We start from the raw sequence: 17,100 nt of genomic DNA on the forward strand, positions 1-17,100 counted from the left end.
AAAATCAAACATATTCAGTGGCATTTAATACACTCACAATGTTGCACAATCCACCACCTCTATCTAGCTCCAAAATAGCCCTGGCTAGGTGGCTCAGCTGGTTGGAGCAAAGTCCTATACACCAAAAGATTTCAGTTTTGATTCCCTGGTCAGGGCGCCTATGGGAGGCAACTAATCAGTGTTTCTCTCACATCATTGTTTCTCTCTCTCCCCCTTCTTCCCTCTCTAAAAATCAATAAAAACATATTCTCGAATTTTAAAAAAATGTAAATATATATACTCCAAAATCAATCCCCATACCTATTAAGCATTTATGTGGAAGCTTTTTTGAAATCCTATTGGTTGTCTAATTTTAATTTAAAAGAATTTGCTGACCTTTTTTCTACCTTTAAAAGTGATATATAATCACTATAGAACATTTGGAAACACCAGAAAAACACACAAAAAAATGTAACCCTGCCGTAATTATATTTCACTGAAATTAGTTAATTGCAATAAAATAAATAAATGTTGTTCGATAGAATCAATGGTATTTTAAAAAAGAAATAGTTTCTTCGATTTCAAGAGGAAGTTGTATACTTGTTAGAGAATAGTCTCAGTCAGAAGAACGTCCTGCTGTTAGTTTGTTTCCATTGTTTTTAAAAAAGTTGTTTTCAAGATGAAAACGGCATTGATTTTCTTTTTTTATTTAAAAAAATAGTATCTGCTCATAGTTAAAAATACAGTGGAGTAAAATGTGGGCGGTTTGTTTTCAATTTATCTTAGCAGTTTAGTTTTCTTGTGTCTGCCTAACCCCAACATGTCTTAGCAGAAAGTCCTTATCCTTACGCACTGGTTAGGTATTTTATCAGGAAAGTAATTTGGATGTTAGTCATTGTGGTGCACAGCCTTGAAAAGCACAAATAGCTGGGACTCTTCTGTGAGTTTGTCTTTTTGAAGGAGAACAAATCCAGGCTTGTGCATTATGAATCGTGTTTATCCATTTTTGTGTGTCCCAAGTTCTGAATTGTTGCATAAACTTTTTTTTTTTTTTTTCTTTTCTCTGGTGAGTTTTAGTCCAAGCTTGAGCAAAAAGGCCCAGGAGTTGATAGGATTCCCCAGGGAATGAGTCGTATTTGGATTTCCCTGAAGGGAACTTAAATGTATTGTTACCCCCCAGAACATGTTCCTTAGTCCCCTATTACTTGGCTTTCTTATCAGGTCTGTCCTCCTCCTTGGGGCCCATAAGGTACACACTTCCCACCTCTTTAGGGTTAGTGCTGACTCAGGATTAGGGATAAATATCTTTTCATCCTGTCCCCCCACCCAGACAGATATGGATGAGCCCCTTTCATCCCTTTACCCTCTGCCTGTTCATCTCCCCTCATTCTTATTCACAGCCAGAGTCAAGGCCCTGCTGGAGCTTTCCTTACCTGCTCTGCCCTGGGGTTTGACAGGAGGGGGAAACGTGGTTTTGTCCAGTGACCAAGAGAAGCATGCAGGTCATCATTATTCCTTTTTGCATCATTGTTACATATTTTGTCATTTTTAAAATTTTGTATGCATCCAGGTTTTTTGTTTGTTTGTTTTTCAATTTTCAATTATGTTTAATTCTAGTAATAAGTATGTCAAATTCTTGGCACCTTAGGGAAAAAGCATGCCAGTTTCACTCAGAAAAGTACCATTTTGTTGCTGACATTGTGTTGTACTTAGGACAAACAGATGTTTACATTTTGTGGCGGAAGATCTAGACAGCCACTTCCTGCCACTTTTCCTAGCCTTTTGCCAAAGGAAGACACTGCCTTGGACACTGTGTTGATGACAGAAGAGCAGGTTGCTGTTCTCACCTCCAGGAATCACACATAAGAGGAACACACGGACCCAGCTAGTAAACATATAGAGTAGCTTGTGACTCATGCTTAAATTAGAGCCTGCTTCCCTTTAACTATGTCTCAGGCTTCTTGTCTTTCCTCCTTGGGAGAGCAGGGCAGCCCAGTCAGGTTGGCTGTGGTTACAGACCAGGCCTTTATTTCAGTGAACTGAAGCTATGTGACCGGGAGGAAGAAGCTGCTGAACGGAGAGCTACATCACCCACCCAGCCCTCTGATGCCTGCCCAAGGCCCTCTTTGTTTTGAAGGGCAACAGCCCATATCTCTTTTCTGCTGTTTAAGCAGGTAGTTTTGTTTATGGAAAAAGCAACATAGAACCCCTTTTTAAGTGCAAAGCTCTTGTGGTAGGGTTATAGTTTTGCTGAAATGTAAACCTTCCTCTAATTGCATCCACATGTTTCAAAGGGTGGTCAGTTCTGTGCTTCCAGCATTTTGAGTTTTCTCCTTAGTGGCCTAAACAGATCAGATCTATGGAGTCTAAAATTTGCTATCCAAAAGAAACACCCTCCCTCCCTAACTTGACTGTAAAAGTCCCTCCAAGTCCCAGCTCTAATACTAACACCTCTTCTTGAATATTTAAGTCGATGTTGATTTCTCCTGAAATTCTGTGTCGCATTTAAATGTAATACTGTGTTTCATGTTCAGTCATGGCTGATTTGTTCTTGGGGCAAATATTTAGTAAAAATCAGCTACTCACAATTCTGTACTAGCATGTGGGGCTGCCCTGGGGGACTTACCCCAAGCTGGTGGGACCATTCAACTATTCAAATAACTCTAAACAAAAAGCCTGACATGTGATATGTGCATGGAAAGTGTATTGCTCAGAGTGGCCTAGATGCTGCTGCTGTAAAAATAACCCCCAAATCTCAGTCAGTGACCTGGAAACCAAAAAGGTATGTTTCTATCTCAAGTTATATGTCCACTGCGATTCTCAGATGGTGGACCAATTGCCGTCTTGACTGTTGTCACTTGTTGAACAGAGAGAGCATTGTCTGTGATCTTTCATTAGCAGGTAAATACTTCGGCCATCGAAGTGGTACTTCTGTACAGAACTGATTTAACCACAACTAACTTATGGTCCCTGCATGAATAAACTACTAGTGTTCATTTCCTTTAATAAATTTATAAACTTCTATAGAGTAGGGACTCAGACTCTACTTCTTACAAACCCACCCCCTGCTTTGTACCTGTCTTGGGCTCATGGTAGAAATTCAATAGTGTTTTGACAAAGAGTTTTTCTCAATTTAAAATGCAGGTGTCTAGTTAGGGAATTTTTAATATACACTGTGGGCGCCCCCTAGTGGTTCCATAGCACGGTGCTTGCAAGTTCCTCAGCACGAAATTATGGTTGAGGACAAAACTGTGAACACTTTTCTGTATATCTCACGGCGCTGTAGTCTTTTAACACTCTCCAAGCATAAGAAAGATTTTCTAAATGCACCATCAAAGGGCATTACTTGCTTCTCCTTGTAAATTACTTTTTCCTCAATGTGTCACCTTAGTTCCCAAGTAAGGGTAGGAAAGGGAATCTGGAGGGCGAAGATCTTTTGAAGAACCCACGTTATTGTGCACTCTTTTGTATTGTGCAGTCCTTTCAAAGCATGTATTTTATTTAAAATTTAAAAAATATTAATCCCTAAAAAAAGGAAGCTTCAAAGAAAGTATTGCCAGGAGATATGCAGACTCCTGTTGCTAAAGTAAATGATTCTGACCTCAGAGCTGTTGACATCACCACCTCACATGCCTCCTCACCTTCATCAGGCCTCAACAAAAAGATCTGACCTTTTCTGGCAAACATTTTCACAAATTGCGCTTTAAATAATTTAGATTTTATTTTAAATAATGAAATAATTATTATTTTAATAATTTAGAAATAATAATTTGTATATGTCTTGCCCACTGGAGTGGGAGTCCCATTAGTGAAAACAGAGCATTGTCAGCCAGGGCCGTTGGCGTCCCCATCCCTGGCATAGGCCTGGGTCACCAGTACTTCCATGGGGATGATGCATGAATGGACAAATGGAGGCATGAAGGATGTGCTCTTAGGTATGTGCTTCTGTGGTCCCACAGGAAATGAGTGTGGGAGAAATGGAGAAAATATAAAGCATAACCTCCCTAAGTCCCCTAACATATCACCAGAGCGTGAAACTCTTGGAAACTCACTCTTTCTGTCCTTTCTAGGAGGCTATTACTTGACAAGTGCCTATGGGGCACTTTCTCTGATAAAGAATTTTCAAGAAGAGCAAGCTGCAAGACTGCTCAGTTCAGAGACCAGAGACACCCTGAGGCAGTGGCACAAACGGAGAACCACCAACCGGACCATCCCTTCAGTGGATGACTTTCAGGTATGTGGGCGGGGTTGGGGCACACTGCTTTCTTTGTCCTCCACGAAGACAGACTTGGCTACAGGGCACACAGAGCTCAGGATGCCTTAGATCCCTCCTTTTTCAAATCATCCAGCAGAAGAGATATTTTAAACCACCCTCTGACCTTGTTTCACTTCTCTGTTTTGCTTATAGTAAAAAAAGTATATGTGGGTTTGACCCAAGTTTTGCTGCCCTTAAGAAAACAAAATCAAATTAAGGCAGGATTTCTAACAGAATGTTCAGCATGAATACTGAGCACCTTAGCAGACAGAAAGTCAAGAAGGAAGCTCTCAGCACAGGTGGTGGGTATTTTATTTCATCAGAAGATTGAGTGGAGCCCTGGCCTGGTAGGTCAGTTGGTTGGAGAATCATCCCAAGGTTTTCAGTCTAATCCCCAGTCAGGGCACATACAAGAGGTAATTAATAAATGCATAAATAGGTGGAACAACAAATTGATGTTTTTTTTTCTCTACCCCCCCCCCCCTTCCTCTCTCTCTCTAAAATCGATAAATAAAACTTAAAAAAAAAATGATTGAGTGGAAATACCAGTGTTAGGTGCTGCAGTCAACCTGGTCTCTGAGGAAAGGAAGAGGTCCAGGAATGCCTTCCCTCCTCCCCTTCCTTTTTCTCCACCCAAAACAGAAGATCGAGAATCTCACTGGCAGCTTCAGCTCTGGCAGCAGGTCAGGCCCTGCGTGAGTCCCCGTCTGGATTGTCCATGACTGTGTGCAGGTGCCCAGGAATGAGAAAGTCCCAAGAGCTTGTTTCTTAGAAAGCAGAGGCAGATTAGGGCTTTAGAAAACTTACCCAGCACAACAACCATTGGTTTGTTCATAGTCTATGAAATTATAAGTAAGTCTGCAAATGTCTTTGAATCATATTTTGCAAGTTCCAAATCAAATTATAAAATCCGACTGCGTTTTATTTCTGTGTGCCAATGTGGTGAATTTTTAAGCAGGACGGATTTGTCCATGACCATATTCAGATTCACCTTCCTTGCCTTTTCTGCCTCTCAATGCTCTGAGAATAGTCAAATGTACATTTGGTTCAAAGTCAACCCTTCATGGAAAGGCAAGATCTTCAAGTTCTTCTCCAAGAAAACAGTGTTCTCAGAAATTCCTTCCCTGGTACATAAATCCAAAAAGCAAGAATATATACTGTGTGCTCCCCTGCCCCCCTGAGGTGTTGAAGAGCTGTCCACATGTTAAGTGATTTTGCATATGCAGGCCCTTGGGGTACTGTGATTGCCTATCCCAGGAGGGGACTCCTAAGGTTGTACACTCTGAGGAGAGGAACAGAAGAAATGAGAACAGCTTATTCTTTTATCTCCCCACCTGCCACCAGCCCCTTCTTCCTATCTCCTCTCTTCATCTGGAGCTTCTAACCTAGAGACCCCAGAGGCCCTAGTGCCCCCTTTCTTCTTCAAACCTCTTTCCACTATCCCCACTCATCCAGGAGATATATACTTAAAATAGAACCCTAGAGTGGAATTGTCAGCACTGCAGCACTGTTTGGGTGTAAAAACAAAAACTCAGACACAAAACTCCATTTGGAACTCCTAAATCAGGAGTCACAAACAGACACAAGTGTCCTCACACTGAAGAGGCAGCCCCCAACAGCGGTAAAGATGCTGGAATGCTGGTTCTGCTACTCACTAGCTGTGTGGCCTTGGGCAAGTTGCTTAGCCTCTCTGTGCCTCAGTTTCTTCACCCATCAAATGCAAAAAATGTAGACTTCTTTCACAAAGTTCTCTTCAGAAGTCAAGGAGTAAATGGATACCAAGTGTGTGAGCCAGGTGTTGGAGGTTGAGATGGGACGAGAGTGGGGTGGGGTAAAATGGAGCAGTGTGCTCACTAAGGTGTTCTAATTCAAGCACATCAGAGTTACATACCAGTGCAGAGCACGTGGTTCTTCCCTTTGCTGGAGCTTTCCCTTCCAATATCCCAGTAAACCCTCCTGGTAACCATGTGGGACCCTGGATAGAGCGTATAACTTCCCTTCACTCCTGAGTAGGTTTGCCAGATCTAGAAAAGGAAACTGTTTTATGTCTGAGAAATCAGATTTAACTGGGTGTTCTCTATTTTATCTGGTAACCCCACTCCTAAAGAAGAGGAAACTAAAGAATTTGTCCAGGGTCACAAAATCTCAGAGAGCCTCTTATGAGTAGGATTCTTTATATCTCATCTGGGCTTTGTGTCTGTGGTATAGGAAGCTTATTGTATTTTGTGATGGTATACACCTGGTGCTGCTCACAATGCCACACCTGCAAGCATCTCTTTTTATGTCCCTGCAACACCATTTTGCACTTAATCAGCGCCATCTCCAAAGCCTTTTGGAAGAATCGAAAATTTGTTCCTGTCGACTTTTTCCATATTGCACTCAGCCATTTGTATTAGGTTGAACCACATGAAATCACCATATGGGGAGGTGAAAATGGTCAAATATTGGCAGGATCTTGTGGTCCAACCTAACATTATTGCCCTTGCTAAGCCTCATGAAAAGCAGTCCAAAGTGAGTACAATATGTGCTCTTGTGTCTACATAGTTTACATGTCTCTTCCTGTTGACTGCTGGTTCAGGCTCTTCTGTTTAGTTTGTTTTTCAAGCTGGGAATAAACCCAATATTGGATCTGGTTCACACTTTTCACCAGGGATTTCTTAACCAGGGTTTTTGAAGGACACTCAAAGATCAGAACAGCTGAATGAAATTCCTACTCCTTATATTTGTAATGAATTAAAATACAGCCACTCAGTCCATATAGTTGCTCTCCCCACTGTCCAAATTTGTCTCAGCCTCTTTCCTGCAGAAAATACGGAGGCTCCGTATTCTGACATTTGAGGAGCCAAAGTCTGGAGTGGCTTGCAAGTTAGACCTCTCACTTGCATCTCATTGTGCTCACTTATTGCTGCTCTGTCTCATTTCCCTCTTCTCACTTGGACCCCACATCTCTCTTTCTACCTGCAGAATTACCTCCGAGTTGCATTCCAGGAGGTCAACAGTGGCTGCACAGGAAAGACCCTCTTCGTGAGACCGTACGTCACCACTGAGGATGTGTGTCAGCTCTGTGCCGAGAAGTTTAAGGTGGGGGACCCTGAGGAGTACAGTCTCTTCCTCTTTGTTGATGAAACATGGCAACAGCTGGCAGAGGACACTTACCCTCAAAAAATTAAGGCTGAGCTTCACAGCCGGCCACAACCCCACATCTTCCATTTTGTCTACAAGCGTATCAAGAATGATCCTTACGGCATCATTTTCCAGAATGGGGAAGAAGATCTCACCAACTCCTAGAAGACACCCACGACTTTCCAGTGGTGCATTGAAGGGGTGGGGGAAATGCAACTTAGCCTCCTTCCTTCCACGTGCTTGTGCTTGAAAAGCAGTCACCTCCTTGGGGACCCCTCGATTCAGTGACTAAGCCATTCATAGACTGACTTGGCCAAGGGCATCTTTAGCCACATTGCCAAGCAAGGTAGTTGAGGTTCATGAAACAGTAGGATTCTCATTCAGAGATGGAGAATGGCATTTGATGGTCTAAGCATCCGAAGCGTGTTTGCTACCTACTCGTAGTCAGGTTCTACGTGGGCTCACCAATATGTATATGTGCTGAATAAACATTTAAGGTACAAGCTCTTCTCTTGAATTCAACAGCAGGTGTTTGACAAGACTGGCTGATGCAGTGCATTAGGTACTTCTCAGTTCTGCGGATAGCTTCATCCTTTTCCTTTTTTCTTTTCTTTCTTTCTTATTTTTTATTTTATTTTTCACAGAGCCTTTGTGTTTTTATATATTTCATAGAAATTTTTATAGCAGTTGCAGGTAAACTGTCGGGATTGGTTTTTAAAATATTTTTGTAACTTTAAAATATTCTATAATTATGCATGTGATTTTAACATTTAATATTCAAAAAGAAATCTCTTGCTGGATTTGAGAGTATTGCATTTTAAAAGTCTCTCTTCTGTAACTGGATGTTTTGGCAACTTTGTGGGGAGAGACTGCTGGATTTCTTAAAGTGATGTATTACTGACACTGGCCACCGAATGCCTTTGGAAACCTGATGTACTGTTACCTTGTTCATGCTCAGTGATATTGTGCTGTTTTGTGTTTTAACCAAGTGATGCTGAGGATCAGGAGAGACATGAATGTAGAGAGAGATCGGGAGAGAAATACAGACTCTAACAAAGGACTAAGGAGTTAGTCTGCTGGTTCAGGCTCCTTGAAGGAAGTGGGAAAAGATGGAAGGAACTATCTATGTTGAGAATATTGTAAACATGCAGTGAGATTTGGCAAAAATTTTCCATGTTATTTGCTTTTGGAAACAATTTTGAAAACTGCGAGAAAAAAAAAGATAACACTTTTTCCCCCCTTTTCTGCATAAGTAATGTGGAAACCTAGTAATGTGTACTATGACTTTCACTGAGTTAAGTAAGATGCTGTTTGGAAAAGTTTGCAAATGCACCAAAAGTCCATCTGCATTTTAAGAATGTATGGTGAAGTACATTTATGTTTTGTGAAACCTGGTTGAGGTGCACAAAGTATGAGGGTCTTGTATCAATGTGACAGGGATAGTTGCAAAAACATGTTAGTGTACTGTGTAAAGATGCCTAGTCTAATTTGGTTGGCTTTGTACCTTGTTCCTTTGTTAACTTTGGTGATACATTCAGAACCCTCAGCACATACTGTGTTATACTTCCTTTTATAAATGATTTTTAAATGGAATTTTGCACATAATACATTGTAATACTGTACAATAATCATGTGTGAAAATAATTTTGAAATATTCTTTGGTTGTCTTTTTTCTTTGAGAAGCAGAATATAATTGTGAGCCACATAATGTGATATAAATCTGAATCCCAAGACAGTATTTGTGGTTAGGTAATCCATAGAGAGGAAACAGAAAAGTTTACCTTTTTCAACAGTTTATGTACTGATATAAGGCAAAAATCAAGGAGCAGAAGGAAAAGAGTGTTCTAACCTAAAAGGATTTCCAGTGTTACCTAGACAGTAATTGGCTTTGTTGGACCTAAAGAAAAATCACTGTTAATCAAAAGGGCCCAGCAGACAACATGCCCATTGTTTTGCAACTTCCGAAGTGCCCTGGCTCAGAGTTCAATGATCCTTCAAAATCAGCAGGGAAGAGGCTTGGTTTTCTTTGCTGCTATATTTCTGGTGCTTGGAGCCCTGCCTGGCACTTAGCAAGTGCTTGATAAGTCCTTGTGTCTGAACAAACTATCTAACCCAGTAGGATGGGTGCTTCGGTATCAGAACAGCGGAATAGACTGCCTGTTTTTTGTATTTACAATGAATAAAAATGACGGTGAGCATATATAGTTGTCCTCCCCACTCTCCAAATTAAGGTCATCATTGTGTTGTTCTCATCCTTAGAAATCAATACTTTGCTGATTTAAAGCAAGTCACAACATCTGAATGGGAGTAGCCTCAGCAGCCTTTAGTGAGATCAAAATAGGAAAAATTAGTGCGAGCAAAAAAAAAACATCACAAGACAGTGCCTGGTTTTGTCATTGGGCAATATTTCCCTGCTAAAATTACAACATAACATGTGTCTTCACTTTTTCCCCCATGCAGACATTTCTCAGTTCTCAAATTGTCAGGAAACAGGTTTTGGTAGTTTGGAAGGAATGAGAGGATGCTGGTGGAGGGAGTAGAGAATGTATTTCCAGATCTAAAAATATATTATAAAAGTTGAATGCCGGCCAGAGGAAAGGATTTCTTAAAAATATTGCATGCACTGCCAAATATTGCCCCCCGGGGACAGAGAATAGAAATAGAAACTGTTAAAGTAGTTTATGTCATGTGAAAGTTACAACTTGAGATCTATAAGAAAACACAAAAGGCAGGAAGCCCAACCATGAATGCTTTCATTCATAAATGTGCCTTCTTTGGGCAGCTCCCACCTCAGTTACTCTGACTATTAATAGCACTGCCTGACTACTCCCAATGTCTGAGAGAAATGTTACAGTACCTGGGACACGGGTATTTTAATTATCTGGCGGTATCTGATAGTAAAATCCCCAAATACATTATTTTTCAGACCATATTCATAATGGTGTATCTGAGACCAAAACTATTGGTGGTTTACTTAACCCTGATCAAGTTGGGAGTGTGAAAAAATTTATATAACATTGCAGAATTATAAACAGATAAGAAAGAAGAGATAGAAGGAGGGAGAAGGAAAATAGTGTTTTGTCTTAGAGAAGAGGATCTTATTTGAGAAAGATCTAATTTTCTCCAGTGTCAAAGGAAGTCAAAGCCGGCAGTTGACACAAACGTTTGCCACATGAACACTGACTTTGCCAGGAAAGGCCTATAAAGTTAAAATTATTTAGAAAAGTCTGGGCCAATAATTTGAATAAAGTGGTAAGCACATTCCGGCCTGAGTCCGCAGGGCTGCAGGGGAGGCTGAGTGTGGAAGCCTTGGCTGAAGTGTAACAATGGAGGGATGGGAGCAGCTTCTTATCCTGATTCTAATAAACGAATATTCCTAAGCAGAATCTGAGACTCTCTACATAATAGACATTTAGAATATCATAATATAAATGAATCTGAGTCTTTCCTTTGACTAAACACATTAGAACTACTGCAGTCAGCCCTTCCTGTTCAACCTGGGCAGAGAAGGGGACCGCCGACCTGGGGTAGCCAGACCAGACTCAGCTCAAGGCTGTGGTTCTCCTCCAGGTTGGCTTCCCTCAGCCCCTGCAGTGAGGTGGAGGACCGGAGGGTGGTTTGCACCTCTGTAACCAGCCCTTGTTTTCCTGGGGAAAGAGCACCTCATATACTAAGATAATTTTTGGCTGTGGCTTTTCTTTCCCCTTCATTTAGCTCCATTCCTTCTATTCCTCTCATTTCTCTCCCTGACTTCAGTGCAGGTTTTCCCTCACACATTTTTTTTTCCATTTTTATTTTTTCAATTTTTATTAATTTATTTTTGTTACAGATGTTTCTCCTTTTCCCACCTAGAACCCTCCTCCCCATCCCACCCCCCCAACCCCCTCCCCCCCCCTCAGCATTGTTGTCTATGTCCATTGGTTATGTACACATGCATATAAGTTTTTTGGTTCATCTCATCCACCCCCCCCACCCCCCCCACTCCTCTGAGGTTTGTCAGTCTGAAGCATACTCCTTTCTATGTGTCTGGATCTATTTTGTTCATCAGCCCATCTCACACAGTAGTTTTTAATAAAAGCTATTACAAGGCTGTTTGCCGAAAGGAGGGCTCTGACTTGCCTCATCCTTGTCACAGCTTGTTTCTCTAATTCCAACTAGAGACACAAAGCTTGTGACAGACCCCAATGCAAACACTGTCTGCCCCTCACCCCCTGCCCATCATCACCAGGACTGAGTCCATTGTTCCTATTTGGATCCCGTTCTAAGCTTTGACCAATTCTTCAAATCACCTTTGGGCTTTTAAAGCTCCTGATGCCTAAGCTCTCCAGACCATCAAAATCTCTGCAGATGGGCACCAGGCTGCCATATTTACCAAAATTTCCAAGGTGATTCTACTGCAAAATCAAGGCTGAGAACCACCTGTTTAGATTAATGGGTCTTCAGAAACACACGTGGGAGAGGTAAGACCTGTCTCGGGCCACTAACACCAAAGCAAGTGCAGGTTCTCGACCTTATTTCTTATTCGGCTGGCAGAAGACCATGGGATGTGTACTTCTAGTATGGTGTTATTCTATAGAAATATGAAACTAGCCATGTAGGTCATCTAAAAATATTCTAGTAGCCACATTAAAAGAGAGGAAAAATGGGTAAAATCAACAATAATATATCACTATATTACTAATAATTTATTTTATGTTAGTAATATATTAGTAATCTATTTTTAACTCATGATATTCCAAATATATTTCAATAATCTAAAATAATAAAGAGGTATTTTATGTAATATTATTTTTTAACACTGTCTTCAAAACATTGTGTGTATTTTGCACTTATAGCACATGTCATTTCACACTGGCCACATGTCCAATGCTCGTTAGCTACATGTGGCCAGTGGCTACCATATTGGGAAGTACAGTTCTAGCATATTAACTAGAAGCGATTTAAAAAGTTAAAACATAACAATATGTGTAAATAAAATTACATCCACAGCTTATATCCTCAAAACATACACACATGGGCACTGTCAAACACGTACTTCTTATCTTGGCTCATCAGAATGCCACAAGGCTAGCATGAATTAATCTCTGTGAAGTCTTAGAACACTACCTAACACACTATAAGCACATTAAATATTCATTATTATCATTAGATAATCAACTTCTTTGAAATTTTTCCTATACTGTTTATTTCTACTTTCCCACTCATGTTGTTTTGTTTTTATGAAATAGAAGAAAGGCAGTAACAGGTATATTAAAAATATATATATTGGGGTCAGATGCTCAGTGTGGGAGGATTAAAAATGAAGTGAATGCCACCCATTAATTTGGTTGTTGTTGATGAGGGTGGTGGTGGTGGTGGTGATAGTAGTGTTTTATGTCTAAATTGGGAGTGTCCCAGTATTCCCTACTGGCCAAGAGCATCATCAGGGCCTATAGCCATTGGTGACTTTTGCCATAGCGAGAGCAGACAGTAGCACTTCCCAGAAAGTAATTATTACTTAAGTAAAAGTGTAACGATAGTCAGTGATAATTCTAACAACTTTTTCTCTCTTATTTTATTATATTCACTTAGTTATTTAGATATTTACATATACATGTATAACATTTAACAGGATTACTCTTAAAGCATTTTTGCTTTACCAAAAATAATAAGATATTTGATGTGATTTTCTTTGTCTTTGATGCCCTTGCTTCCAATTTCTTGTCAAGTCTACAAACTATGACGTGGACTGGTGTATCAGATTGCAGTTTTATTAAATTTTATCTTTCTCACTCTCTTTCAGCAGTCTATTGGTGTATAATCTCATGCAAAACAGACTCAGGAATCCACTATAAACCTACAGAAAGAATAACTGCAAAGAGCAATAAACTACCAAAGATAAACTATCAGAAGTAAATGTATAATTGAAGTAACTAGAATATTGGGTAACTTCTACTTTTTATAAGCATATGGAAATATGATACTTGGCAAATTTCAAATTTCTTTTCAGAATGTGCATAGTTTAAATTTTGCTGCTGAAAATACAGTCTGTGCACCGAACTGCTGAGAGCTCCGGCCCCTTGCAGAACTGCTGGATGAGAGAATGTGCATTTTAACAAAATCCCCAGATGATACACATGATTGAGAAGTATTAGTTCAGGCATAGTGGGGTCAGTGGCATTTGTGTAGCTGATATAATTAAACAAATGTAGGTGTGCTACTGTCATAACAGGCTGAGTCAGAAGGTTCTTTCTGTCTTGGCCAGCTGCTTGCACATGCGTGGGTGTGTGTATGTATGTGTGCCCACAGAGACATCATCATGTAGTCTGCATTATTAGTCACACTGTCTATATGTGGTGTAGGAAGTTTATATGAGCTTCTTTTATTTTCTGAAAGGACAGCTAACTTCCTTCTACAGGCATATCATTCCCAGGGGATCTATTTGTTATAGGGCCTTTTTACTCACCAATTTTGAGAAACATGGAAGATCCATTTAATTAAATGTATACACACAGCTTCCAATAAGCTTTTTGGTGCTTTACATTTAATTATCATTAGTTAAAAATCACTGAACATTTAAATAGAATTTCTAACCCAAAAGGCAGAGATAAACAATCAAACAGAAAAATAGAACTGGGAGAAACAGAAAACAAAAACAAAAAACAGATCATACTATAATTAATACCTGAGAAATAGAGTTTAGCTAATAGTAAAAATTCTTCTTCCTTTAACACAATATTTAAAATCAAGGATGTTAAGACCATGAGAATAATTGTCTTTATGGAAACAGTATATTGACATGGCAGATTGTTATAATAAATCACTCCTTCCTGTGTTGACACCCTTGGCAATGTGACTTGCATGTATGGAAAAAAGAATAAAATGTTATAAAAATATGTTCAGAGACAAAAACAAATTCTTGGAAATTGCAAATATGCTATTATAAGTAAAAAACAATCTAATAATTGAAACAATGCCCCCAAAAGTATAAGAAATAAAGACAGGAAGCAGGAATTAAAGTTCAAAGAAAGGGCGGGGAAGCTCAATCTAGTAGGTCCGATATTCAAATAATAGGTATTCTAGAAAGAGAAAACAAAAAATGGAGAGGCAGAAATAATCATTTTCAATGGTGACCAGATTCTAAAAATTTATGGAAAATAGTTACCAAGAAATGAACTGATTAAAACATTTGGAAAAGTGAGCTCCTTCAGACTCACCAGCCCCAACTGCAAAGGGAAAGGGTGGTAGATCTTGCAGAACTCTTCCATTTCTCCAGGCAATGATTCTGAACAACGCTGAGCCCTTCAATGCTCTTCTGCATGACACTGGTTCATTCACATGATTTTGTCCTATCTTTTTTGGTAAAAAGGAGAATAGCAAACATGATGCAAGTGGAGGTTTGAAAAGTACGTGTGCATTGGGCTGGCTCACTCTTGCTGCTGAGAAACCCTTTCCATCACCCTTGTGAACAAATCTAAACTGGTTTCCTAGAAGATGAGAGACTGTGTGGAGAGAAGACCCAGCCAACACAGCAAGTTTCAGACAGTGAGTGAGGCAGTCTTAGACCATACAACCATCATGCAACCAGCTCAGACCAGAACTACTGAACCACCCATAAATTAGATTAAGTCACTAACTGATACACCTCCCTTCCATTTTCCAGAAAGTTTTAGAATCTTCTTATCCCCACTATTCTCAAATTTCAATGATGTGTCTCAATGTGAATTTTATTTAATTGTATTGAAAACTCAGTGGTCTTTCTCCCTCTGGAGCAGTGGTTCTCAACCTTCCTAATGCAGCAACCCTTTAATACAGTTCCTCATGTTGTATGTGGGTGTATCTGCATGTGGGTGGACCCACCTGGAGGTGGATAAAGGAGCAGTGTCTCGGTTCCTAAGACCATAGGAAATATGTGTTTTACAATGGTCTTAGGCTACCCCTGTGAAAGGGTCGTTCAACCCCCAAAGGGGTCGCGACCCAGAGATTGAGAACCACTGCTCTGGAGACTCACATTCTTTAATTCTGAGAACATTTCTTATATATTTTTAAGTGATCATTTTTTTCCTGTCCATTTTCTCTTTCTGAAATTCCTTTAATTTCAATATTGGACCTGCTAAACTGAGCTTCCTTTTTTTTTTTTTTTTTAATTTTTAATTTTTTGTCTTTTCTTTATTGGTTTTAGAGTGAGTGGAAGGGAGAGGAAGAGAGAGAGAGAAACGTCGATGAGAGAGAACACTGATTGGTCGCCTCCTGCATGCCATGCTCCCCACTGGGGATTGGGCTCACAACCTGGGCATGTGCCCCGACCAGGAATCAAACCGGTGACCTCTTGGTGCACGGGTCGATGCTCAACCACTGAGCCACACGGGCCGGGCATCTTCTTCTTTTTTTGAGCTTTAATTTCTACTTCCTCTTTATTTCTTATACTTTTGGCATTGCTTCAATTATTGAAATTTTTATTTATAATAACATATTTGCATTTTCCAAGAATTAAGTTTTGTCTCTAAATGTAATTTTAATAACATAATGCTCTTTTTTTCCATGGATGTAATATTTTCTTATCTTTCTGTGGATATTCATTATAGTAAGATTTTTTTTCTGTTTATCCCAATTTTGTTTATCTGAGTGTTTTGATGTCTGTCTTTTGGGTTAGAGGCACTACTCAAATATTCTTTTAGCTATTGATCATTAAATGTAAAGCACCACAAAGCTTACTGGAAGCTGTGTACACTGGGCAGAGTTTGTGAACTGATGGTCTTTCCCTCAGGGTAACCATTTGACAGCCTGTTCATTTTATTGGAGGGTTGCAAAATGTGAATATCTGTGAAAATTTTTTTTAGGTCAGGCAGTTTTTCCACAAAAAATATTCTCCAAAATCCTATTGGGGGTTGCAGTTGTTCTGCAGGGGTCATCTTTAAGAATGCCCATTTTTACTTACTCCCAATTTTCAATGCAGTGTCTCCCTCTCACTCTTCACTGCCTGTGCTCTGAGCTCAGGGATGCAGCTACTTGTGCCTCCCTAGGGAGGAAAACTCTGTCTTCTCCCTTTACTGTACCTGGTTTATCTAATCCTTGAGCCTCACCATATTCTGCACCAGGAATCAGTTACCTTGTTCTTGGCTTTTTTGTCCTCCTGCAGGAGCTGAACTTTCAGCTTGCTTCAGTCTGCTAAATGAGTTTACTAGCACCCATAATTTTGTTGCCAGTTCTCATTGGCTATTGTCTTCTGCATTCTCTTTGTTCTTATGGATTTATGCCTTTAAGAAAAACAATTTAATTTTTTTTTTTTTATTCTCATTTTAGTGAAAGCAGTAGATGTGTACCACCTGTCGTGTTTTATTGAAACCTATGGTCACCTCTCAATATGAATGGTTGAGTGCATTTATACAACTAGTTAGAAAAACTGAAAATAGATGAGGCTATTGATGGTCAGAGTCAATGTACCTATAGTATCCAGTTATTATTTTGTAAGAAATACATGTTTTGTTTGACAACAACCACCCTTCCAAGCTGCTTTATTGTTAATCCTATTGCCTATGATTGATTGAAATATTAATTTACTGACCGGCCGGTGTGGCTCAGTGGTTGAGCATTGACCCATACACCAAGAGGACGCTGGTTCAATTCCTGGTCAGGGCACATGCCCAGGTTGTGGGCCCAGTCACCAGTGGGGGGCATGCAGGAGGCGGCCAATTGATGTTCTCTTTCATTGATGTTTCTCTCACTCCCTCTTTCTTTAAAATCAATAAAGAAAAGAAATATTT

General features: G+C 39.9%; 1 protein-coding gene across 1 annotated transcript in view; it reads left to right on the forward strand.

The window, feature by feature from the left end:
• Nucleotides 1-9,011, forward strand: part of RIN2 (Ras and Rab interactor 2) — a 114,653-nt gene extending 105,642 nt beyond the window's left edge. The window contains exons 10-11 of the mRNA XM_036245782.1: nucleotides 4,050-4,213; nucleotides 7,199-9,011. Of these exons, the coding sequence (XP_036101675.1) occupies nucleotides 4,050-4,213; nucleotides 7,199-7,522 (488 nt within the window). The 3' untranslated portion in view covers nucleotides 7,523-9,011. The remainder of the gene's footprint in view (nucleotides 1-4,049; nucleotides 4,214-7,198) is intronic.
• Nucleotides 9,012-17,100: the final 8,089 nt, after the last annotated feature.

This window comes from Molossus molossus, unplaced genomic scaffold, assembly GCF_014108415.1.
Source record: "Molossus molossus isolate mMolMol1 unplaced genomic scaffold, mMolMol1.p scaffold_m16_p_6, whole genome shotgun sequence".
In the NCBI taxonomy this organism is placed as follows: Eukaryota; Metazoa; Chordata; class Mammalia; order Chiroptera; family Molossidae; genus Molossus; species Molossus molossus.